The following is a 19,420-nucleotide window of genomic DNA, read 5'->3' as shown; positions in this document are numbered from 1 at the left end:
TACTTTTTTGTAATATCAAAAAAAAATTTGCCAACTAACTTTATAATTTATTAATCTACAATAAATTGTCTATCAAATGAGCTAAATATCAAAAATGTCATTTTTTTAAAGATTTTGAGAAAATATTTGGTGCTGTACCACCTTAATATTTTAGTCTATAAAAAATTTTGAATTTGAAATGTTTTATTGCCCCCTGACTTATTAAGAAAAAAACCAATTGTTTTCCCCGACCACGAAAAGAATTTGACTTTACCTAACCCATTTAAAAAAGACACTTTTGCCCCTGACTTTCCCTAACCGTATATACCTTGGATAAGTTAATGTTATTGTAATTTCTTTATTGTAATTTCTTTAATAAAAAATTCAAAAAAAAAAAAAAAACAAGAAACAGGCAATGAGTTGGTTTTACATTTTTACGAAAAATAAACAACATTAAAAATATTTCGATCGGCTTTCATTTCAGATGTAGCTTGGCATGACCAAAACGGTCCTTAAAATTGATATACCATGCAACATAAAATTGTACTTAAAGTTTTTACATTTTTTCTAAAAAATTGTAAAAAATTGCACATCTTCTCACAATATTTTGCTGCTTATATATATCGCAAAATATTTCGCTACTTATATTTTGTTTATTTTATTTATTATGTAGTTATATTATACATTTCTCGTATTATTATTATTTTTTTTATTGTTATTGATATTATTGTTTAAGTATATAACACACATCCGCACAAAAAAATTTGTCAAGAGTGCTGTTTATAATGTTTACAAATAGCTTGAAACATATTTGTTTTAAATCTTCGAAAGTTCGAATGTAAATTTAATTCGAAGTTCGTAGTTTAAACCAATATTTTTAACTACATTTGTACTTGCATTAAAATGTCGGATGAAGATGATTTACCTGAGGAAGAAAATAATCTTGGGGTAAACAATTTAATTTACAATAAAAGATAAATTAAAATTACAATTGTTTACAAGCACTATTTTAAAAAAATATACAATTTTTTTGTTTGCCGCAAGACTAATCATAAATACAAGTTTTGCATTTTTTTGATATTTCATTTGAAAAAAATTCGAACTATTAACTTTAAAAGAAATTATTTTAATCAAATAGTTTTTGAAAAACTTTGATAAAATGTTTTAAATATTTTTTTAAGCTATTAAAATATTTTTTTAAACTATGAAAAAAGAAATTCTTGCTTTCAAATATTGTTCATTTATCTGCAAATGGAAATGCAAAATTTTTGTAACATGTCTTTATTGATTATAATTAGCATTATGAAGGAGAACGAAATGAAGCTGAACAGCGGCACGGAATGGGAAAAGCATTTTTTCCAAACGGAGATACCTACGAGGGAATGTATGCTCTAGGCAAAAGAAATGGAAAGGTAAAACATAATTTTTCATGTCAAATAGCTTTCTTTATTTTTTCGAAAAATTTGTTTAAATCTCAATGTTTTTCTTTAATTTAATACTTTTTTCAAAAAATGTTAAAATCCTAATGTTCTCTATATAATTTTATATCTTATATTATAAGAGAATCTATCAAGGGCGGATCCATAGGGGAATGAGTGGAGGGGGATGATAAGAGCGATCGCCCCCTCCTTCCCCTTCCTCCACCTCCTTCCCACCATCCCTCCTTAGATATTTCGACAAAAAAAAATTTTAATTTGTATGTTATTTGAAAATTGAATTCATTTAGGAAAACTGTTTAAAAGTAATATGAAATTTTAATAAAGTTGCATATCAATATAATTTCATAAATATATATATTTATGAAATTATATTGATCAAGACCAATATTCAAAAAAAAACTTAACACGTTTAATGATTTTATGGTCTTGCCTGCTAACAAATCATAAACCAAAAAATTACCCTCTTCCCCCTCCCTCCAAATTGCTTACTAAATGATCTGGATCCAACAAATCAAAAAAATAAAACGCCTTTCCCCCCCCCCCCCCTCTTCCTTTTCCTTACTAGGTAGTATGGATCCGCTCCATGAATGTACCACTTTGTAACTTTACATTTATATTTTAAGGGAGTTTATCACTTTGCAACTGGAGCTGTTTTTGATGGAGAATACAAGCTTAATAAAAAAGAAGGAAGTGGCATAATGACTTATCCTGACGGATCTAAATATGAAGGTATTGTAACTTATAAAAAATAATTGCATGACCGGGGCTAGAAGAAGACAAATTTAGTCTTATCACCAAACCCCAAAAAATGCATCATTACTAGATAAAATATAGTTTAACAATAAAACATAGTTTCAATGTATAGGGTAGATTAGGCTAATATGAGCACCTTGGTAATATGAGCATGCTTAAAGATTTCTCAGATGTAAAAATTGAAGTTAAAGTTGCTTTGCATTTTTTGAATCAACTTTATGTGGTGATAATAGGAATCAGTACAATTAGCGTAAATTTATATGCAGTAATTAGTGGCTATCATCTAATTAAAACGCTGTTAAATTTTTTGCGTTGTTAAAATAATATCATCACGCATGAATAAATCTGTGGCGCGAAATTTTGGTGCTAAAATAATGAAATTAATTTTAATCATAAAGAAAAATATGTTAGCTAAAAATCCGATCCATTTTTTTTCGAAAAACAATATGTAGAAACATTTGAAGGGTCCAGGGGAAAAACGATGAGATAACCAAAAATCTCATTTTGAGATACGAGCAAAAGAAACTTTCACAACTGATAAAACCGTGGGCGTATATTAAGTGCGTATAAAATAACTATTCCATTTTTCGTAGGATTGCCGTTGTTTTTTCCCTTTCGTAATACGATATTCTGAAAGACGACAATAAATGCTACTAGATGGCACTAGCACAACTTTTTTCAAGCAAATTTGGAATCTTATCCTCTTTTCCCTGGAGCCTTCATTTAGTTTTGACTTTATTTAAAGATGTCATTTAATATTTCCGTTACGAAACATTCTTCTGTAATTTAAATTCAAAAAATTTGAATTTTTTTTGTTTAAAAGTTTGAGTTATTAAAATTGAAAAAATAACGAACTAATTTTTTTTGCGGAAAACATAGTAGTATTGTTTCAACAAAAAGTGGCTCAAAATTTGATCTTTTAATGATAAGTTTTGTTAATAACGAATCATTATATTCCAAAAATTTGTTCTTATTGTCAGGTTTTTTTTTTTTATTTAATGTTATTTTTTTGAGCTAATTTAAAGTGCTCATATCACCAAGTGGTCTGGTATATATCAGCACTTTTGCTACTTTTTTAAAACCTCTGTGTTGTTAAAAAAAAATTTCGGGTCCCCAAAAATCTAAGTTTTGGATGAAAATTTTGGATGCAGCTTAATTATTTTTGAAAATATTCCAATTTTCGCTCAAGGTGCTCATAATACCCTAATCTACCCTATATCTCTGATTTAATATTATAAAAGAAAATGTAATTATATCGCATAGCGTTTAAAATTTACAGTTTTTCAAACAATTAGATTTCCCAGGAAAAAAAGTTTCAAAGAATTTCTATAAACTTTTGGAAAAAATGGTCTAAAGAGATTTTATAGAATTCTATAGAATCTCTGATAATTTCTATAGAAATTCCAATAGAACTTTTTTTTCTTCCTTTTATTTTATAGAAAAAAAAAGTTTTATAGCAATTTCTATAGAAATTAATAGACATTCTATAGAAATTTTATAGCATTTCTATATAATTTGTATAGGCCATATGTTCCAAAAGTTTATAGAAATTCTATAGAACTTTTTTTCCTGGGTTAAGACTTGTTTTGTAAAATTAAAAAAAACAAAATTGATAAAATATTAAAATGACAACATTAACATTGGTTTGAAAAACAAGAAGATATGATTTTATATACAACACATTTTATTGTTAAAACAATTTATAGTTTAACTTATTTAATTAAATTTATAATACTTTTTATTGCCAATTAAGTAAAAGCAAATAAACTGTAAAAAGTAAAAAAGATTAATAAATAACCCAAAAATAAAAATAAATTTCTCAAAATGAAGATTGTCATTTAGAATAATAAAAATATATGTACATATGTTGATTAATAATGTATTCAATTAGTAATTAATTAATTAACTACTAATTATTGATTTCTAATTTAAAGAAGCTTTATTAGAAGAAATTCAATTCATTTTCAGTTGAAAAAAGTAATTGCTAAAGTTTTGTTTTAAATTGGTTTAGAGAATAATTAGCTTTCAGTTCATTATTTAATATTGTTTCGCAACTTTGGTCCTTGGTTTACAATAGAGAATTTAGTAGCGGAATAATAAGTTTTGGATTGAATGTAGTTGTATTTTGAAAATCTAGTAGAGTATATGTGATTTATTTTTTCAAAAATTGATTAAAATAAGGTTGGTAATATACTTTTATGAAGTTTGAAGATGAAAATATGAACATGATAGAGGTTTAGTTTATATACATTTAGGATATTAAGTTCATTAAATAAGGTTTGTGTGTGTGAGAAACGATCTACATTTGAAACTATTCTTATAGCTTGTTTTTGTTTGTTGAGCAATTTTTTTATTTTTGTCGCGTTAGTGCTGCACCGAGCAATGTTTATATATATATATATATATATATATATATATATATATATATATATATATATATATATATATATATATATATATATATATATACATATAATATATACATATATATATATATATATATATATATATATATATGTATATATATACATATATATATATATATATATATGTATATATATACATATATATATATATATACATATACATATACATCGAATAAAAACAAAATCTTGAAAATCAACATGAAGTGTTTAATTTGGGGGATAAAAACAACATTATAAACAAGGTTCAAAAAAGAGCCGTCTCAAGGCGGTGAGGCGTTGGCGTTTTGCCTTAAGGCGTAAGCCTCATTTAAGTTAAAAAAAATCTACCTTTTTGGTTTAATGAGACGCTGAGGTAATCTTGAGGCGTCACCTTATTTGCAATGGCCCTTAAAAGGCCACGTGTGTTAAACTTTTATTTGCCATAATTAAGGCATTATCGCCCAATTCCGGCCCCCGATTCCTAACACTTTGCTGCGAGAAAACCATCCGCCTTGCCGACGCGCCACCTTCTGGTCTTCCACGCTGTGTTGAGCTTCGTTTTAAGGCTGCTCGAAACTCCGCTCCGTTCTTCGTTAAGCACCACTCCAGTACTCTGCGTTGCGTCGGGCTCCGCTTCCGCCTCGCGCTGTTGGTAGCTCTGTTTTTCACGCTGCTCGGAGTTCCACTTCAGCCCTCGATTTCAGCTATTGTTCCTGCTCCGACAACAGTTACAAAAATTTCAGCTTGCTTCAATTGTTTTGATGTTATTTTTTTCAGCTCTAGGAATTTGTTGAGAGTTGGTAATTACGAAATACGTAACATAATGACATTCAATTTGAATGAATGCGTTCATATGGAACGCATTATAAAGATCGAAAAATAGAAAGTTAAAAAATAATTTTTAAAAAGATTTTAATTGGTGGAGTGCATTTTTAGACTTTGATAATATTTTGTTATATACATATATTATTATAAATAAATTACAGTTTAGTTGAAATATTTTTGTTATCGAGAACTCAACAGAATGTTGAGTTCTCGATAACAAAAATATTTCACTCTCGAATCCTTAATAAAAGGAGGAAGGGGGGGAGGGGAAGTGACGTTTATTAATGTTTTGAAAATCCCCTCCCCCCTTCTTTTATTTCCCTTCCCCTCTCCTCCTTTCCCCCCCCCCCCCATCCCACCCTCTTGTATTAAAGACTCGAGAGTATGCTTTTAGTGATGTTAAAATTAGAATGATTTTATTTAAGTTTTTTTTTTTTTTTTTTTTTTTTGTTGTTCACCTCCTAAAGGCCGATAAAGCCACTATAGATGAGGAGGCTACTTAATAGTGGTTATAACCCTCTCTCAACTCTATAACTCCGAAACACAAACCTTGACAAACAAGGCCGCTGCGCGGAGAAACGAGTTGAGCGCGGTACTACCAGGGACGTGGTGTTGCTCCTATTTTGTGTCTTTTGGAGGTGTTAAAAGTAGTATGGCTTTACTTCAATGTTATTTTTATTGTTTTAAAACTTTTTCAAAAAAAGAGTCTTTCTCAAGCAAATTGAGGTTTACGCCTCAAACGCCTTAAGGCTTTCGCCTCGCCTCACATATAGGGAAACGGCCTCAATACGCCTCACGCTTTTTTAAACCTTAATTATAACGTTAAGAAATTTACCTCAAACTATTTTGTAAGATTGTATTGTAACAAGTGCTGGTTTTTATTACCGTTATAGAATTTATATGTAAATGAAATATTCATAATAGTATCAAATGTAGAACGTGAGAATGCCTAAAAACACGCGCTTTAGTTTAAAAATAAGTAATAAAAAAAGTCTAGTTAATAAATTATGCTTAAGTTTTTACAAAACCTTTTAGGGGTAGGTACAATTTGTAAAGCAGAACAGATTGGCTGAGTAGATCATTTGTATGGTACAAACGGCAGAGCAAATTATAAAATCAGCTGAATTCTTATTAAAGGTATTTCTTTCTACCATTAAGTTTCATATTGAAACGTAATGGTAGAAAGAAATAATATAGGTACACTATGTCACGTTTGATTGAAGGGTGATAATAAAAAAGATTGTCAATAGTTAATATAAAACCACTGATGGTATACTCATTTTACCATCGAACTTTTTCCATCGAAAACTTAGCTGACACGATAGTCAATTTTTTAGTAAATAAATCTGGATTAAACTTTTTACAAAGCTTATCTTAATCATAAGATAATGTTTCTAACATGTACAAAATACAAGGGTGTGCAGAAAATTTATTTTAGAAACAAACAACCAGGCAAAGTTTTGAGCACTTAGGGCATTCTATAGATTTGGTTGGACTGTGTGGAGCTGATGGTTGTATAAGATCTATCAATTATCTTGGGTTCACTTTTTTTTCTTTCATCTACGAAAAGATATTCTACAAAAAATATCTAAAAAGTTGGTAAAATCTTTATAGAAGACAAGATGGAGTGCTCGAGCAGATTTTGTCAAGGTAATAAAGAATGGTTATGAAAATATAATGGATGCATTAACGAGTATTTCTGACAACAATATTTTTGATACAGTAGCAAGAGCAGAGGCACAAAATTCAAAGATTTGGAATTTGAGTTTGAGGAATTTGAGCTTACGCTGCAAACATTGTTTTATAATAAAAATTTTGATGTGTGCTGCTCATTGTTGCCATCACCTGCTGGTTATGTCTTATAGTTAAAAGGTTGCTACCATGTTATTGAAGCACATGATAAGTTATTGCTACCTGATGTTGACTAGATACAAACACATTGAATTTAAAAAAGATTTTAGATCGATCCTGAATCAACTAAGAATGTGTTGAGCCCTAAAGAAAATTTTAAATGGTATGTATTCTTTAAAATTTGGATACCATTAACTCAAATTTGAAACAAAGAGTTATATGGCATATGAAGGTGTTTACCAATGAGAATTTGAAGAAAGGTGTTGTAGAAGTTGTCAAGCAATACCATGGAGATATCAAGAATTCAACATTTTATTAAACTTTGCAAATCCACAATCTCAAAGTAGTTTCTGGATAAGAACTAAAAAGTAATTATCCAGAAACAACTTTTACATATTTATTTTAATATAAAGAATAGATATTAAAGAAGAAAAAAATAAACATAGCATTTTCTATGTTATATACCTTTTGAGACAACTTTGACAGATTTTTTTTATGCTTGATAATTACTAAGTGCTCGGTGAAAGAAGCTTTTTATTGCTAAAATTATTTTAGAGCTATTTAAGATCAACAATGACACAAGACGGTATAAATAGTTTTGCTATATTATCCAGTGATGCCGGTTTATTAAAAACACTCTGCATAAATTATTAGATTGATGACTTCTCAAGAGAAAAGTGCAGAAATGAAACTGTATAATAAATTAGTTTTTAGTGCAAAAATTTACTTTTCTATCCTTTTTTGTTTAACCAATGAGTTTTCAAATAAAATACAACAAAAAGTAAAAAAAATTTTAAAACCTTAATTTCATCCATAAGAAGTTATGTAGGTATATATTATATAGACATAGAAATATATAAAAAAGAAATATACATGTTAGTTATATAGACATAGAAATGTATAAGTGTTATTACTATCGTTCAAGAGACTAACCATAACTTATATATTTGACAAAAAAAATTAAGGGCCCCAAAACTTGGCTCTGCCTAGGGTTCTCTACAAGATAAATCCGGCTTTATATATAAATATATATATATATATATTTTTTTTTTGTTCTTTATTACAATATTTAATACAATATTTACAAATATATCAATAAGAAAAATTGCATGCAAAGAAATCGTTAAAAAATAATAATAATAAATAAAGATTAAGAACGCGGATACTCAAAGAAGACCATACAGGTCTTGTCACCGAGAACGCTGTTGAAGAACTTTGAACTTAATTTAGATTTTAGAAAAAACAAAAATAAATAAATACAAATTTTGAACATTTCTTTAGTTATGGTCTTTATGGCTTGAATTAAAATACTAATTCTTCTAAACCGCATGACTCAAGCGAAAACAGTAATATCATAATATTGTTGATAAACAAATACGTCTCGCATCTTACTCGCATCTATACGATCACTGATTCTTGTTACTCAAATGTATTTTACAATTACGCTAATCTTAATTGTTAATTAATAAATAAACGAAAATAATAAAAATATGATTGCACTAGGTACATCCAAATGCAAAAAGGATGGTTAACTTCCAAAAGTATCATACATACAATATTTGCAGATACATCCATTCACATACATCAATCTTTTTATTTATTTTTTTTTTTATAATTTATTTATTTATTTTTTTTTTATCTTTTTATAAATATTTTTATTACAAAATTAAATTCAATATTAAAAGTATATACTGTTCGTAATACAAATTATTTACAAATATTACGAATTAAAATAAAATTTAAAGTAAACAAGTAAATAATAAATGACTACTGTACAAATAATGTCAGTGCAACTTTTAACAAAATTCAAATAATGGTGTTTAAATATAGTTTCTCGAATAAACTTTAAATCAATATTGTATAAAATTAAAATATAAATGAGTGATGACAAAACTGGGTATAATTAAAAGTATATAAATTTATTTTCAATTGAGAAAATTACTTTTTTTAGTTTTCTTTTGGACATGTAATAATTCCATTCATGAGAAAAATCAAATCATTAAAATTATTTGGTTCCATAAAAAAGCTCCACAAAAAGAAATGCAAAATTTACCAAAGTTTGTTTGAAATTTTGGTTGTTTAATAAAATTATCATTTCTTAAAGAATATTTATTATTTTTTCTTTTAAAGAATATAAATCAAAAAAGGAATCTGGAGATGAGTTGGTTTTACATTTAAACATGAAACAAAGAACATTATAAACATTTATTTGATATATATATATATATATATATATATATATATATATATATATATATATATATATATATATATATATATATATATATATATATGTATATATATATATATATATATATATTTGATGATCTTTTATTGATCAAATTGAAATAAAAAGGGATTCCGTAACAAAATTTTTTAGGCGTTTATCTTGATGGAATCAGCATATCGATTACATAAGCACTAAAATTTCAAAAAGCATAAGAGTTTTATATAAAGCACAAATTTACCTGAATAAGAAAATTTTAATCAAACTATTCATTTATACACAGTTATTTAAATTAATCTAATATTGCTTGGGGTAGTACAGAAAAAAGTAAGTTCGTCTTCAAAAACATGCAATCCGTTTAATCTGCTTTGGAAATCAATTTTGTATGTGCACCACACCTTTGGAATAAAACTGTTTTGCCGGTTTTCGATTTTGTACAACGCATTACTATTCGCCTTTTTAAAAGTAAATTAAAAACCCTAATTTCTTCATTAGATGACCTATTATGTTATTATTAATAATATGAATTAATACATTTGCATTTACTTACTTATATTTATAAAAAGTTTATTCTTGTTGATTTTTATACTTATTACTTAACATTTTATGATAATTTGATAGGTATGCGTTTAAATAAAATATTGGTGAGTAGATCCGCGTAATCTCTCTTTTGATTGTACACTATATACCTTGGAAATTTGTAGAAGTTTAATATTATTGTTGTTACCTTTGTTAAATGCTTTTTTGATTTTCTTCAAATATCCTTTGATTTTCTTTCATATACCTTGTTTTATATTAGTTACATCGTTTTTCAAAAGATTGTCGAAGTTTATTTATTTTTTTGGCAATATATAATTGTAATACGACCAAGAAAAAAAAGAATATTTGTTGTGCTAGTAAAAATATATATATATATATGTGTATGTATATATATATATATATATATATATATATATATATATATATATATATATATATATATATATATATATATATATTTTATATATATATATATATATATATATATATATATATATGCATACATATGTGTATATGTATGTACATATATATATATATATATATATATATATATATATCTATATATATATATATGCATACATATGTGTATATGTTTGTACATATATATATATATATATATATATATATATATATATATATATATATATATGTGTCGGGGGGGGGGGGATGGCGGTACTGTAGCACTGGGTCCCGGAGGTAAATGGGTGGTAGTAACCAGAAGAATAGTTAATCCGAGTAAGATATTATTGCTTTGAATTAAAAATAAATGTGAAAAGTAAAGAAAACCTTTTGAACCGAAAACATTGTTTAAAATTAAAAACTTAAAAAATTAAAATTAAAAAGACAAAAAGACATTTCAACAATTTAGGCTTTGTTTTGTTTTTTTCTTATTTCATATATGTTGCCGTTTTTTTTACGCTGATTTCTTTGAGCAATTCCTGAAGCTAAGCTCATCTTTGTTATGAAATATAAGTTATTAGTCGTTAACGTTAACAAATAGCTTAATTTATATTTGCATTTAAGAGTGCTCTGGTCTATTATGCGAACCGTTGTGTAAACTAATTCCCGCATTTTTCTCACATAACAGTTTTTTTGTCGTTAATGGATTGGTTAGCATAATTTGGTCCATAATCTTTCAGATTAATCATTTTACATTAGTTGAACTTTGTTATCAAATCAATAAACTAAAAAAGGAAAATAATTTACTTTGAAATTATTTGAGTTCAGTCATATATCATTTATAATTATTATGATTCTGATGTTCCAAAACTTTTATTTCATTAAAAGATACATTTGTTGCTCAGGATTTAAATGATGTCTCGAAAGAAAAATTATTTTTTTAGATTATCAAGTTATTCAAACAGCATGTCAAACTTAAATTACAAACATGAATCTGGAGCTCAAAAGAGAAAACTAAAAACTGAGATAATCTCTTAGTAGTCAATCAATAACCAAATTTTTCCGATATGGAAAACAAAGATTCTTCTAACGGTAAAATTGAGGATTGCAGAGAACATAACTGTAGCATTAATCTCAGAGCTGAAAATCGTTTTGAAATCGATTTGATAGGTGAAAAATCAGATGTAGGAAATGCGCATGGATCCACTGCTTCTGATGGACAAGACACGAGAGATAAGTCTGAAGATGGTGTGGCAGAAAAAGAATTAAACGCAATTAATACTTCTGATTCTAATGTGATAAAAAACACTGAGATAATTCTTGATGACCCTGTTCCATGGCTCAAATTAATTTCAGATGGACAGCGCCAATGTATAGTCACATCTTACAGCTTTGGGGAAGTTAGGCAAATATATAAAAAATTGCCTAAATTTTTATTAATTTTTCGAAAATATTTTGCGAAAAAAAAATATTTTCGAAAAAATATTTTGCCGGAAGAAAAAAAAAATTTCCCACAAAAATAAGGGGCCCGCAGACGGGCCCATTATCGGGCTCTGTTTTAGTATGTGGGGGCCATGGTCATAATTGCAATACTAGTAAAAATAGCAATGTTAAATTTGATTGTCATTTATTTAAGTAGCAACATTTTAGGTTTTTGGAGCTCTGCCTCTTTCACTGGGCTGTTCCTGTCAAATTAATAGACGTTTTTTTACATTTTAAAGGACACCGCCAAACATTTTTGGTGCGTATAGGTTTTGTTTCACTAAAGAACTTTGATTTTATTTTTAAATTTTGTTTGTTTATTTTACTTCACTAAGATATTTCAGTTCTTTCTTTTAATATAAAGGTACCTTTCTAGCCTTTATTTTTGAAAACTCTTTTATAAATTCTTTAATTTTAAGTTAGTAATCATTTCTTTTTTCTATCAAAGTTGTGGAAAGTTCTACAAGTCTTTCTTGGCTTATGGAACTGTGTTGATAAGTTTTAATTAGTTTCAGTTTTAAGAAACTTCTCTCTGTACTTGCTATCGATATTAGTAAAGTCAATAGGACACGAAGGGCTGCAGGCAAATTTACAATTATTGAGGAAATCATAGTGTCTGAAGGACCTTCTAGAGTTAAATCTTCATTAATTTCAATAATTCGTTGTACACATGTGGTAACTGGTACCTGATGCGAGTCAAGGCATCAATCCTGCTTGATCAATGAGGATCGCTCATGGTTGAATAGGTTTAATAGTCAAAGACTATTACGGTATTAAAGTCTATTTTGTGTTGCTTCTCTTTCCCTTTTATATAAATACTATAATAGGCACTGCTCTATAAATTTCATAACTTTCAGTAACTTCCAACTCTAATAGTGGTTGCTTACAGCCTTGTTAGAAGTGAAGATGTAGACAAAAAAAATTTTTTTAATATAATCAGTTAATGTTAAATCATAAAAGTGTAAAACTTTTATACTTTTAAGTTGTTTTATATTTTCATGGTTACACGTACAAGTTGGAAATAAAACCAAAGCTAAATATCTCCCAGTAGGCATGCGTCGTACGGGGAACGTTTGAGACGTCTGGACGTCCGTAAGACGTCCGACGGATGTTCTGAACGACGCGTGCCCGTTGGGCTGAAGCGTAGATTAAGTTTAACTAAACTAAATTAGAAATTAATATTGGAATTTATAATTATAATCTATAATATGAAGATTTGTTTTTAATTCCACTCTTTCATGATATTACAGATTTCCTGTGGAAAAAAGGTCCGTGCCATTAGTTTATGTTTAATAAGTTGATGCTTCTTATTGGTGGGTTTGGTTTTAAAAAAACTTTTCCTAAAATGTTTCTCAAATGCTATATATATGTTTCCAAGCAGCAACAGGTGCTTCTATTAATGTTCAGGAAAAAAAAAATCCAACAGTGTTTAGAAAAAAATTCAGACTGAAAATGACTCGAATGATAATAAAAGTAAGATGTTTAGAAATAAAGGAAAAAGAATATTAATCTCGAAACGGTAAGATATTGTCAGAAAAAGTGTTTGATAGTGTCAATGATATACGCTGCAAACCAAGTTTATATAAATACTTAACATCAAATAAATATAATAACATAAATATGAGCAGTCGTAGCGCAGGTTAGCGCGCTTGCCTCAGAAGCTAGAGATCCGTGGTTCAACGTCACCTCTGGGCAAGTTTTAAAAAATCGATAAGGAAGGAGGCGTGAACTTCCTTTCAAATACTCTTCCATGGTGCTCTGTGATAAGATCGTAAGGACATCTTGGGGCACCTAAAAAAAATATTGAAAAAAATAAATAAAGTACATAAGGAGGAGATACTTATATAAGAACATAAAAAGATATTTACATATGAACATAAGGAGGAGATAACTACATACAGAGCTGACGACATCGGGGGTTGGGGGAACGTGTCTTACCCTCCTCCTCCCTCTCCCCCCCCCCCCTACACGCCCACACACACGCTAGAAAGAAGAAGAAAGAAAGAAAGAAGACGCAAACAGTACAGAGGTAAAGATAGAAAACTTGACGGATAAAAGTTCAAAAAGTAAAGATTCTGCATTACAAGTCTATACATCTAAATACATGTATATACATCTAAAGAGGTAAGGAGGCAGAAACCTTTAAAAAAAGTTAAACTGTTTTACTTATTTTCGATGAATCAGCAGTTAACCGTTTGTAGAGTTAAAACAGATTATTGATTCATACTTTGCTTATCCTCTTAATTTTAAACAATTTAACTGCTAACCCAGAAAAATATTGGCAGAGAAGTTGTTTTTTATACTGGCTAAAAAAAGGTTCATACTGCTTGCTCGTGAATAAAATTTGACTTTGTATACCTTGTGTTTTTGCTTGTACAAGCAGTTTTCATTTTAAAAAATGACCAAAATTCTGTATTAAACGCTAAAAGTTTGATCTTTATTAGTAGAGTGTGATTTTTGTATTGATGTTTTTGTTAAATGCAAAATTGTTTTTTTTTTATAAAAAAAGTTATTTTAATATAACAGAGTTGTTTCAAAATACATAAAGGGTATAGCGATCAAACTACAGTTGACAGAAATTTGTTCATATACCCTATTTATATTAGTTAAAACCTAAAAATCTTAAAATATTTAGGTGATTGGTTAGATGACGTTCGTCATGGAAAAGGTATATATTGGTATCCTAATGGTGATAAGTACGACGGTGATTGGTTGAGAAATTTTCGAAATGGCAGTGGGGTTTATTTAGATGCTCAATCTGGTTCAAAGGTTTCTTTTATGCTTGTAATTCTTATTATTTATCTTTGATATTAATTTTTTTTAACATGAATTTATTGATTCAAAAAGCTTCCTTGAAACAAAATTATGTTATTGTAGACTCTGGGAACATGGTACAAAGGAAAACTTCACGGACCTGTTCAAATCATTCTTGCAAGTCATATATTTGAAGGAACATATCAGGAAAACTACGTGGGTTTTTTTTATTTTTTCCTTAGTTTATTTTCTGGATTTTGGGTAAAGTTTAGTAAAACTGACAATGTTAAGAAAAGTAATTTCAAAATAACAACTATTAAATATATTTATATTTCCAAATCACAGGATATATGTATAGTACCTAATAAAATAAAATAACAAATCAAGGTTTATACACTAAAATCACCATGTTATGATATAAAATTAAAAAAAAACTACTTTTGCAGATTTCCTATACAGCGCCATTTGGCATAATGATGTCTATATAAAAAGTTAATATTGTAACATAGACATTAATTTAAAGATTAATTGATTTAAGTTAAGATTTACTTATTGATTTAAAAAGCACTAATATAAAGCATAACTTTAGTAATTATGCTTTTATCGTAATTAATTATTGTTTAAGTAAAGAGTTGATAATTTTCTGATTTAAGAATCGTGATTTAAGGTGTAGTTAGATTTTTTTCTCGCGTTCAGAGTTGATAACTTTTCTACATCTGCAGATTATTTATACTAACTCTTTCCCGTTCCAATTCAAAAACGCAGTTTTTTGAAGAAATGTTTTGAATTGCTCAATAAAACATTGAATTCAAAGTAATAAGCTGTACGTTGTAAGTTGTACGTTGTAAGTTGTAAGTTGTACGTTTTAAGTTGTACGTTGTACGTATTAAGATGTAAGTTGTACGTTGTAAATTGTACATTTTAAGTTGTACGTTGTAAGTTGTACGTTGTAACTTGTACATTGTAAGTTGTACTTGTTAAATGAAGAAGATTAGTGAATACTTTTTCAAAAAAAGCTTTTTATAAAGTCTCACATTATGATATTATGATGTATAATTTTAGTGAAAGAAATTTAAAAAAAATTGTTGTTAATATTTATAGATAAATGGAGCAGGAAAATTTATTTTTCCGTCTTATGGAGTTGAGCTGAAAGGAAGATACAATCTAATTGAAAAGGTAATAATGTGTTCAAATTATCTTATGCAGCTTATGATGTTTAAGTTAATGACATAATGTATGAAGGGTTCTTAATATTTTCGAACAAAATATATTTAGCATTATTTAGTTGTTTTTTTTTTAATTTTCCATAGTTATTTCTAACAAAACAATCAATTCAGTACTTCTATATTCCAAAAACTTACATTCCTAATACCTAGCAAAAGACTAACAAAAGATGTAGAACACGCTGGAGCTTGGGGGCTCGGCTCCATCTTTGGAGTTTGTTGTTGGGGCTCAGCGCGACCTGGTAAAACTTATCAAGCGTTTAAAAATTTTTTCCTAGTTTTGAAAACCTTTTCCACCAAATAGTTTGAGCCCCATCCGGGAAAAGTAAAACTCTATGCCTATGAGAATAACTCTGCATATTTACTCTTATTTTATACTTATTAATTTAAATTGATATTTTATCAACTGCTTTCAATGTGAGGCTAATTGTAAAGTAAAAGAAGATTTTCATTTTATTAATCTTGTTTTAGGCTTATTACTGGAAATCTCTAAAAAACTTTTTTTTAACTTTTTTTAAAACTGGGTTTACGTAGCCGTGGAGTAGTGGTTTGAGCACTTGCTTCAATGAAGAAATCCGAGGGACTAGTAGTTTTAATTGGTGTATAATTTTTCAAAATTTTAAATGTCTTAAAATGTTTAAATGATAAATAGCCTGCATCTTTTCATTTTTAAAGGTTTAAAATCAACAAACAACTCTTGCTCTTTTAACCGTCCTATTTTGCTCCACTTATTTGCAAAATGTGGAAAACTTGCCACTCTATAGTTTTGTTGCTATGGTAGTTGTAGTTTATTTTTAAAAATTGTTTTTTGGTTTTTTTCATTTTTCATTTTTTTCAATGAACTTTATGAAATTTATAAAAAATAGTGTTACTTTAAATAGTTTATCCGCAATAAGCATTTGTTTCTCAAATGTCCTTAAATGTCCTCACTGGATTGATAGTTGTTTACTCTATTATGCTGAAAATCATAAATGCATCTTAGCTTATTAGACATCTAAATATAATTATATTTTTTAGACATCTAAATATAATTTTATTCATAAATATTCATAAATATTCATAAATATTAGGCAAACTAACTTTTTTATATCACTCATAAAATTTATAGTTAATAAAATTTTTTAGAATTAAACATTATTCAAAAATGTTTATTCATAAATTAATTTTGAAAATTATTTTGAAATGAATAAACTTTTAAAAATTTGTTATGAGCATCAAACATATTTTATTAAATATTTATTATTTCTTGTTTAAGTAACTTCTATTTTTTATTGTTTAAGTAACTCTATTTTTGCCTTGTGGTTGTGCACACAACCACAAATACTTTAAATAATAATAAATAAGATACCTTACACATCTTTATGTATCTTTTTTGGTTTGAACGCATTTTAGAACAGCGGAGAAGAACAAGAACTGGCCGATGAAGAAAACGCTGAAAAACAGAAAGAGTCTGTTTGGAAAACTTACAGTATGAATCCAATAGAAGTAAAGAAAGAAGAAGAAAGAAAGAAAGAAGACGCAAACAGTACAGAGGTAAAGATAGAAAACTTGATGGATAAAAGTTCAAAAAGTAAAGATGTAAATAAAGATGATACGAGAAATAAAGATGAAATCAAAAAAGAAGAAGAAGTAAAAAAAGAAGAACTACAAAATGAAGATAAAGTAAAAACAGAAGATAAAACAAAAAAAGACGATGAAACAAAAAAAGACGATGAAATAAAAAAAGACAATGAAATAAAAAAAGAAGATGAAACAAAAAAAGACAATGAAATAAAAAAAGAAGATGAAACAAAAAAAGAAGATGAAATAAAAAATGATGGAATTACTGAAGAGTTAAAAAAAGATGAAGTAAAAAAAGAGGAAGAAATAAAAGAAGGAGTGACAAAAGATACTGATGCGAAGGAGTAAATAATAAAACAAAAGTTGTTTTTTAAAAGCCTAAGAAATGTAAAGAAGTGTTTAGATAATAATAAAAGAATATATTAGCGTATTTCATGTAATTGAAATGTTTAAAATTAAAAAAAGTTGGATTACCTTTTGCTTTAAATAACCTTTTTTAGATATTTTTAAATTTTGTTTGTTAATTTGTTATCAATTTGTAAAATATACAAAATATATTATAAACAAATTGTTTTAAAACATTAAGCACGAAACTTTCCAAAAAAGCATAGTTCTTAGGTTATAATACCTTGCTTAGATTAACTAAATATATTCAATTTGGAAAAACTAGGTTATCTTAGGTATTCATGGTAGGGTAGACCGGGGCTAGTTGGCTGCAGGAGTAAGTTGACGAATTGCGTTTATCTTTAGAGCCTTTCATCAGAAAGTGACTAAAATGACACAGAACCTTCCTAATTGATTATTTCATCGAATCCTCACTATACTATACTGAATGATAATTCACTATAGTATAGTTAGGATTTGCGCATGAGAGATATTAAAATTTATGTGTTTTTTGGACAAAAACGTAACTTTTGGAACTTCGCTTCCTTTTTACTTTACAAAAAAAATACTTGGTTGTATGAAAAAAAAATTATTGTAAAAGTTCCAGTCACAATTGGTTTACTATATCCAGTCAGACTTTTTTTCAAAGTTGCCGTTTTTCAAGATCTATAGACTGTTAATTGAAAAAAAGGCTTTTGGGGTATGTTGACAAAATTTTCACGGGGTAAGTTGGCTCATAGCATTTACTATGGAAAAAAATACATCTTTTTATAAAATTAATTTCTTTTTTAATTACAATATTGAAAAAGCTTACTTTTACAAAACAATTAAAAAAAAAAATTTTTTTTTAGTTTTTTTTCACAGATAAAAAGTGAATACTGTTTTGGCTAAAACTAATATTAAATTTTAGGCTTAAATTTGTTGCCAAAATTAATTTTAGAAAAATTTCTGTTAATTTTGCACTTAATAGTACATTAAAAATCATTTTTATAGTTTGCGCCAACTTACCCCGTGGTGGGGTAAGTTGGCGCAATTTTTTTTTTTTTTTTTTTAGAGGGTCCGGGAAGGCCCCAAGAATTTTTTTTTGTAAATGAATGCAAATTTTATCAGTTACCCAAATTCATACTCTTTAAGACAACACTTTAATATTTTCAAAAAAATGTGCTGTTTGGGCTACAGCGCTCATAGAGTAAAAACCGAGCCAACTAGCCCCGGTCTCCCCTATTCAAGCTATTATTAAATACCTTTTGTTGTGTCGCACTAAGTGTAGCAGATCTAAAAATACGCTTAGTAGGGCTTACATTGACTAATAAATTTTTAGGTGCGACATACTGTATTTTTGTTTTGTTGTTATTATACAACAATGCAATAATAAGACCCCTCAGCACATTCGGCAAGTTTGTAGTTATGCAGATTTTTACACAAGATTTTTTCATAACTTCAATAGGCATTTAATTCTATAAGCTAAATTAATTTACGTTAATTTACGCTTAAAAAAAAAAAAAAATGATAACATGTTCTCCAGTTGCGTAACTGAACATTTGAGACTCCCGCTTTTCGCAATAAAAGTGATAGACCCTTCCTATAATTTTTTTTTTG

At 27.7% G+C, this 19,420-nt stretch overlaps 1 protein-coding gene across 2 annotated transcripts; it reads left to right on the top strand.

Annotated features, from left to right (window-relative positions):
* Window positions 1-827: 827 nt before the first annotated feature.
* Window positions 828-17,910, top strand: LOC100201985 (radial spoke head 1 homolog). 2 transcript variants are annotated; one of them, XM_065788910.1, is made up of 7 exons: window positions 828-927; window positions 1,278-1,391; window positions 2,042-2,147; window positions 14,536-14,669; window positions 14,778-14,870; window positions 15,756-15,830; window positions 17,270-17,910. In XM_065788910.1, exons 1-7 carry the CDS (start codon window positions 883-885, stop codon window positions 17,783-17,785), a joined length of 1,083 nt encoding a protein of 360 aa, XP_065644982.1. In that variant the 5' UTR covers window positions 828-882; the 3' UTR covers window positions 17,786-17,910. The 2 variants fall into 2 exon arrangements, with proteins under 2 accessions (XP_065644982.1, XP_065644981.1); XM_065788909.1 differs by having other exon boundaries at window positions 14,536-14,684.
* Window positions 17,911-19,420: the final 1,510 nt, after the last annotated feature.

The sequence above is a fragment of the Hydra vulgaris genome, chromosome 01, assembly GCF_038396675.1.
Source record: "Hydra vulgaris chromosome 01, alternate assembly HydraT2T_AEP".
Taxonomy (NCBI): Eukaryota; Metazoa; Cnidaria; class Hydrozoa; order Anthoathecata; family Hydridae; genus Hydra; species Hydra vulgaris.
The sequence above is the reverse complement of the archived record's forward strand: the minus strand, read 5'-3'. Positions and strand labels throughout refer to the sequence as shown.

Excerpts from the sequence above, each read along its gene's own strand:
- LOC100201985 (XM_065788909.1), top strand. The coding sequence starts at position 883 with ATGTCGGATGAAGATGATTTACCTGAGGAAGAAAATAATCTTGGG. Across the intron at positions 14,871-15,755 it reads GAACATATCAGGAAAACTAC|ATAAATGGAGCAGGAAAATT; the intron begins GTGGGTTTTTTT and ends TAATATTTATAG. Across the intron at positions 15,831-17,269 it reads GATACAATCTAATTGAAAAG|AACAGCGGAGAAGAACAAGA; the intron begins GTAATAATGTGT and ends AACGCATTTTAG.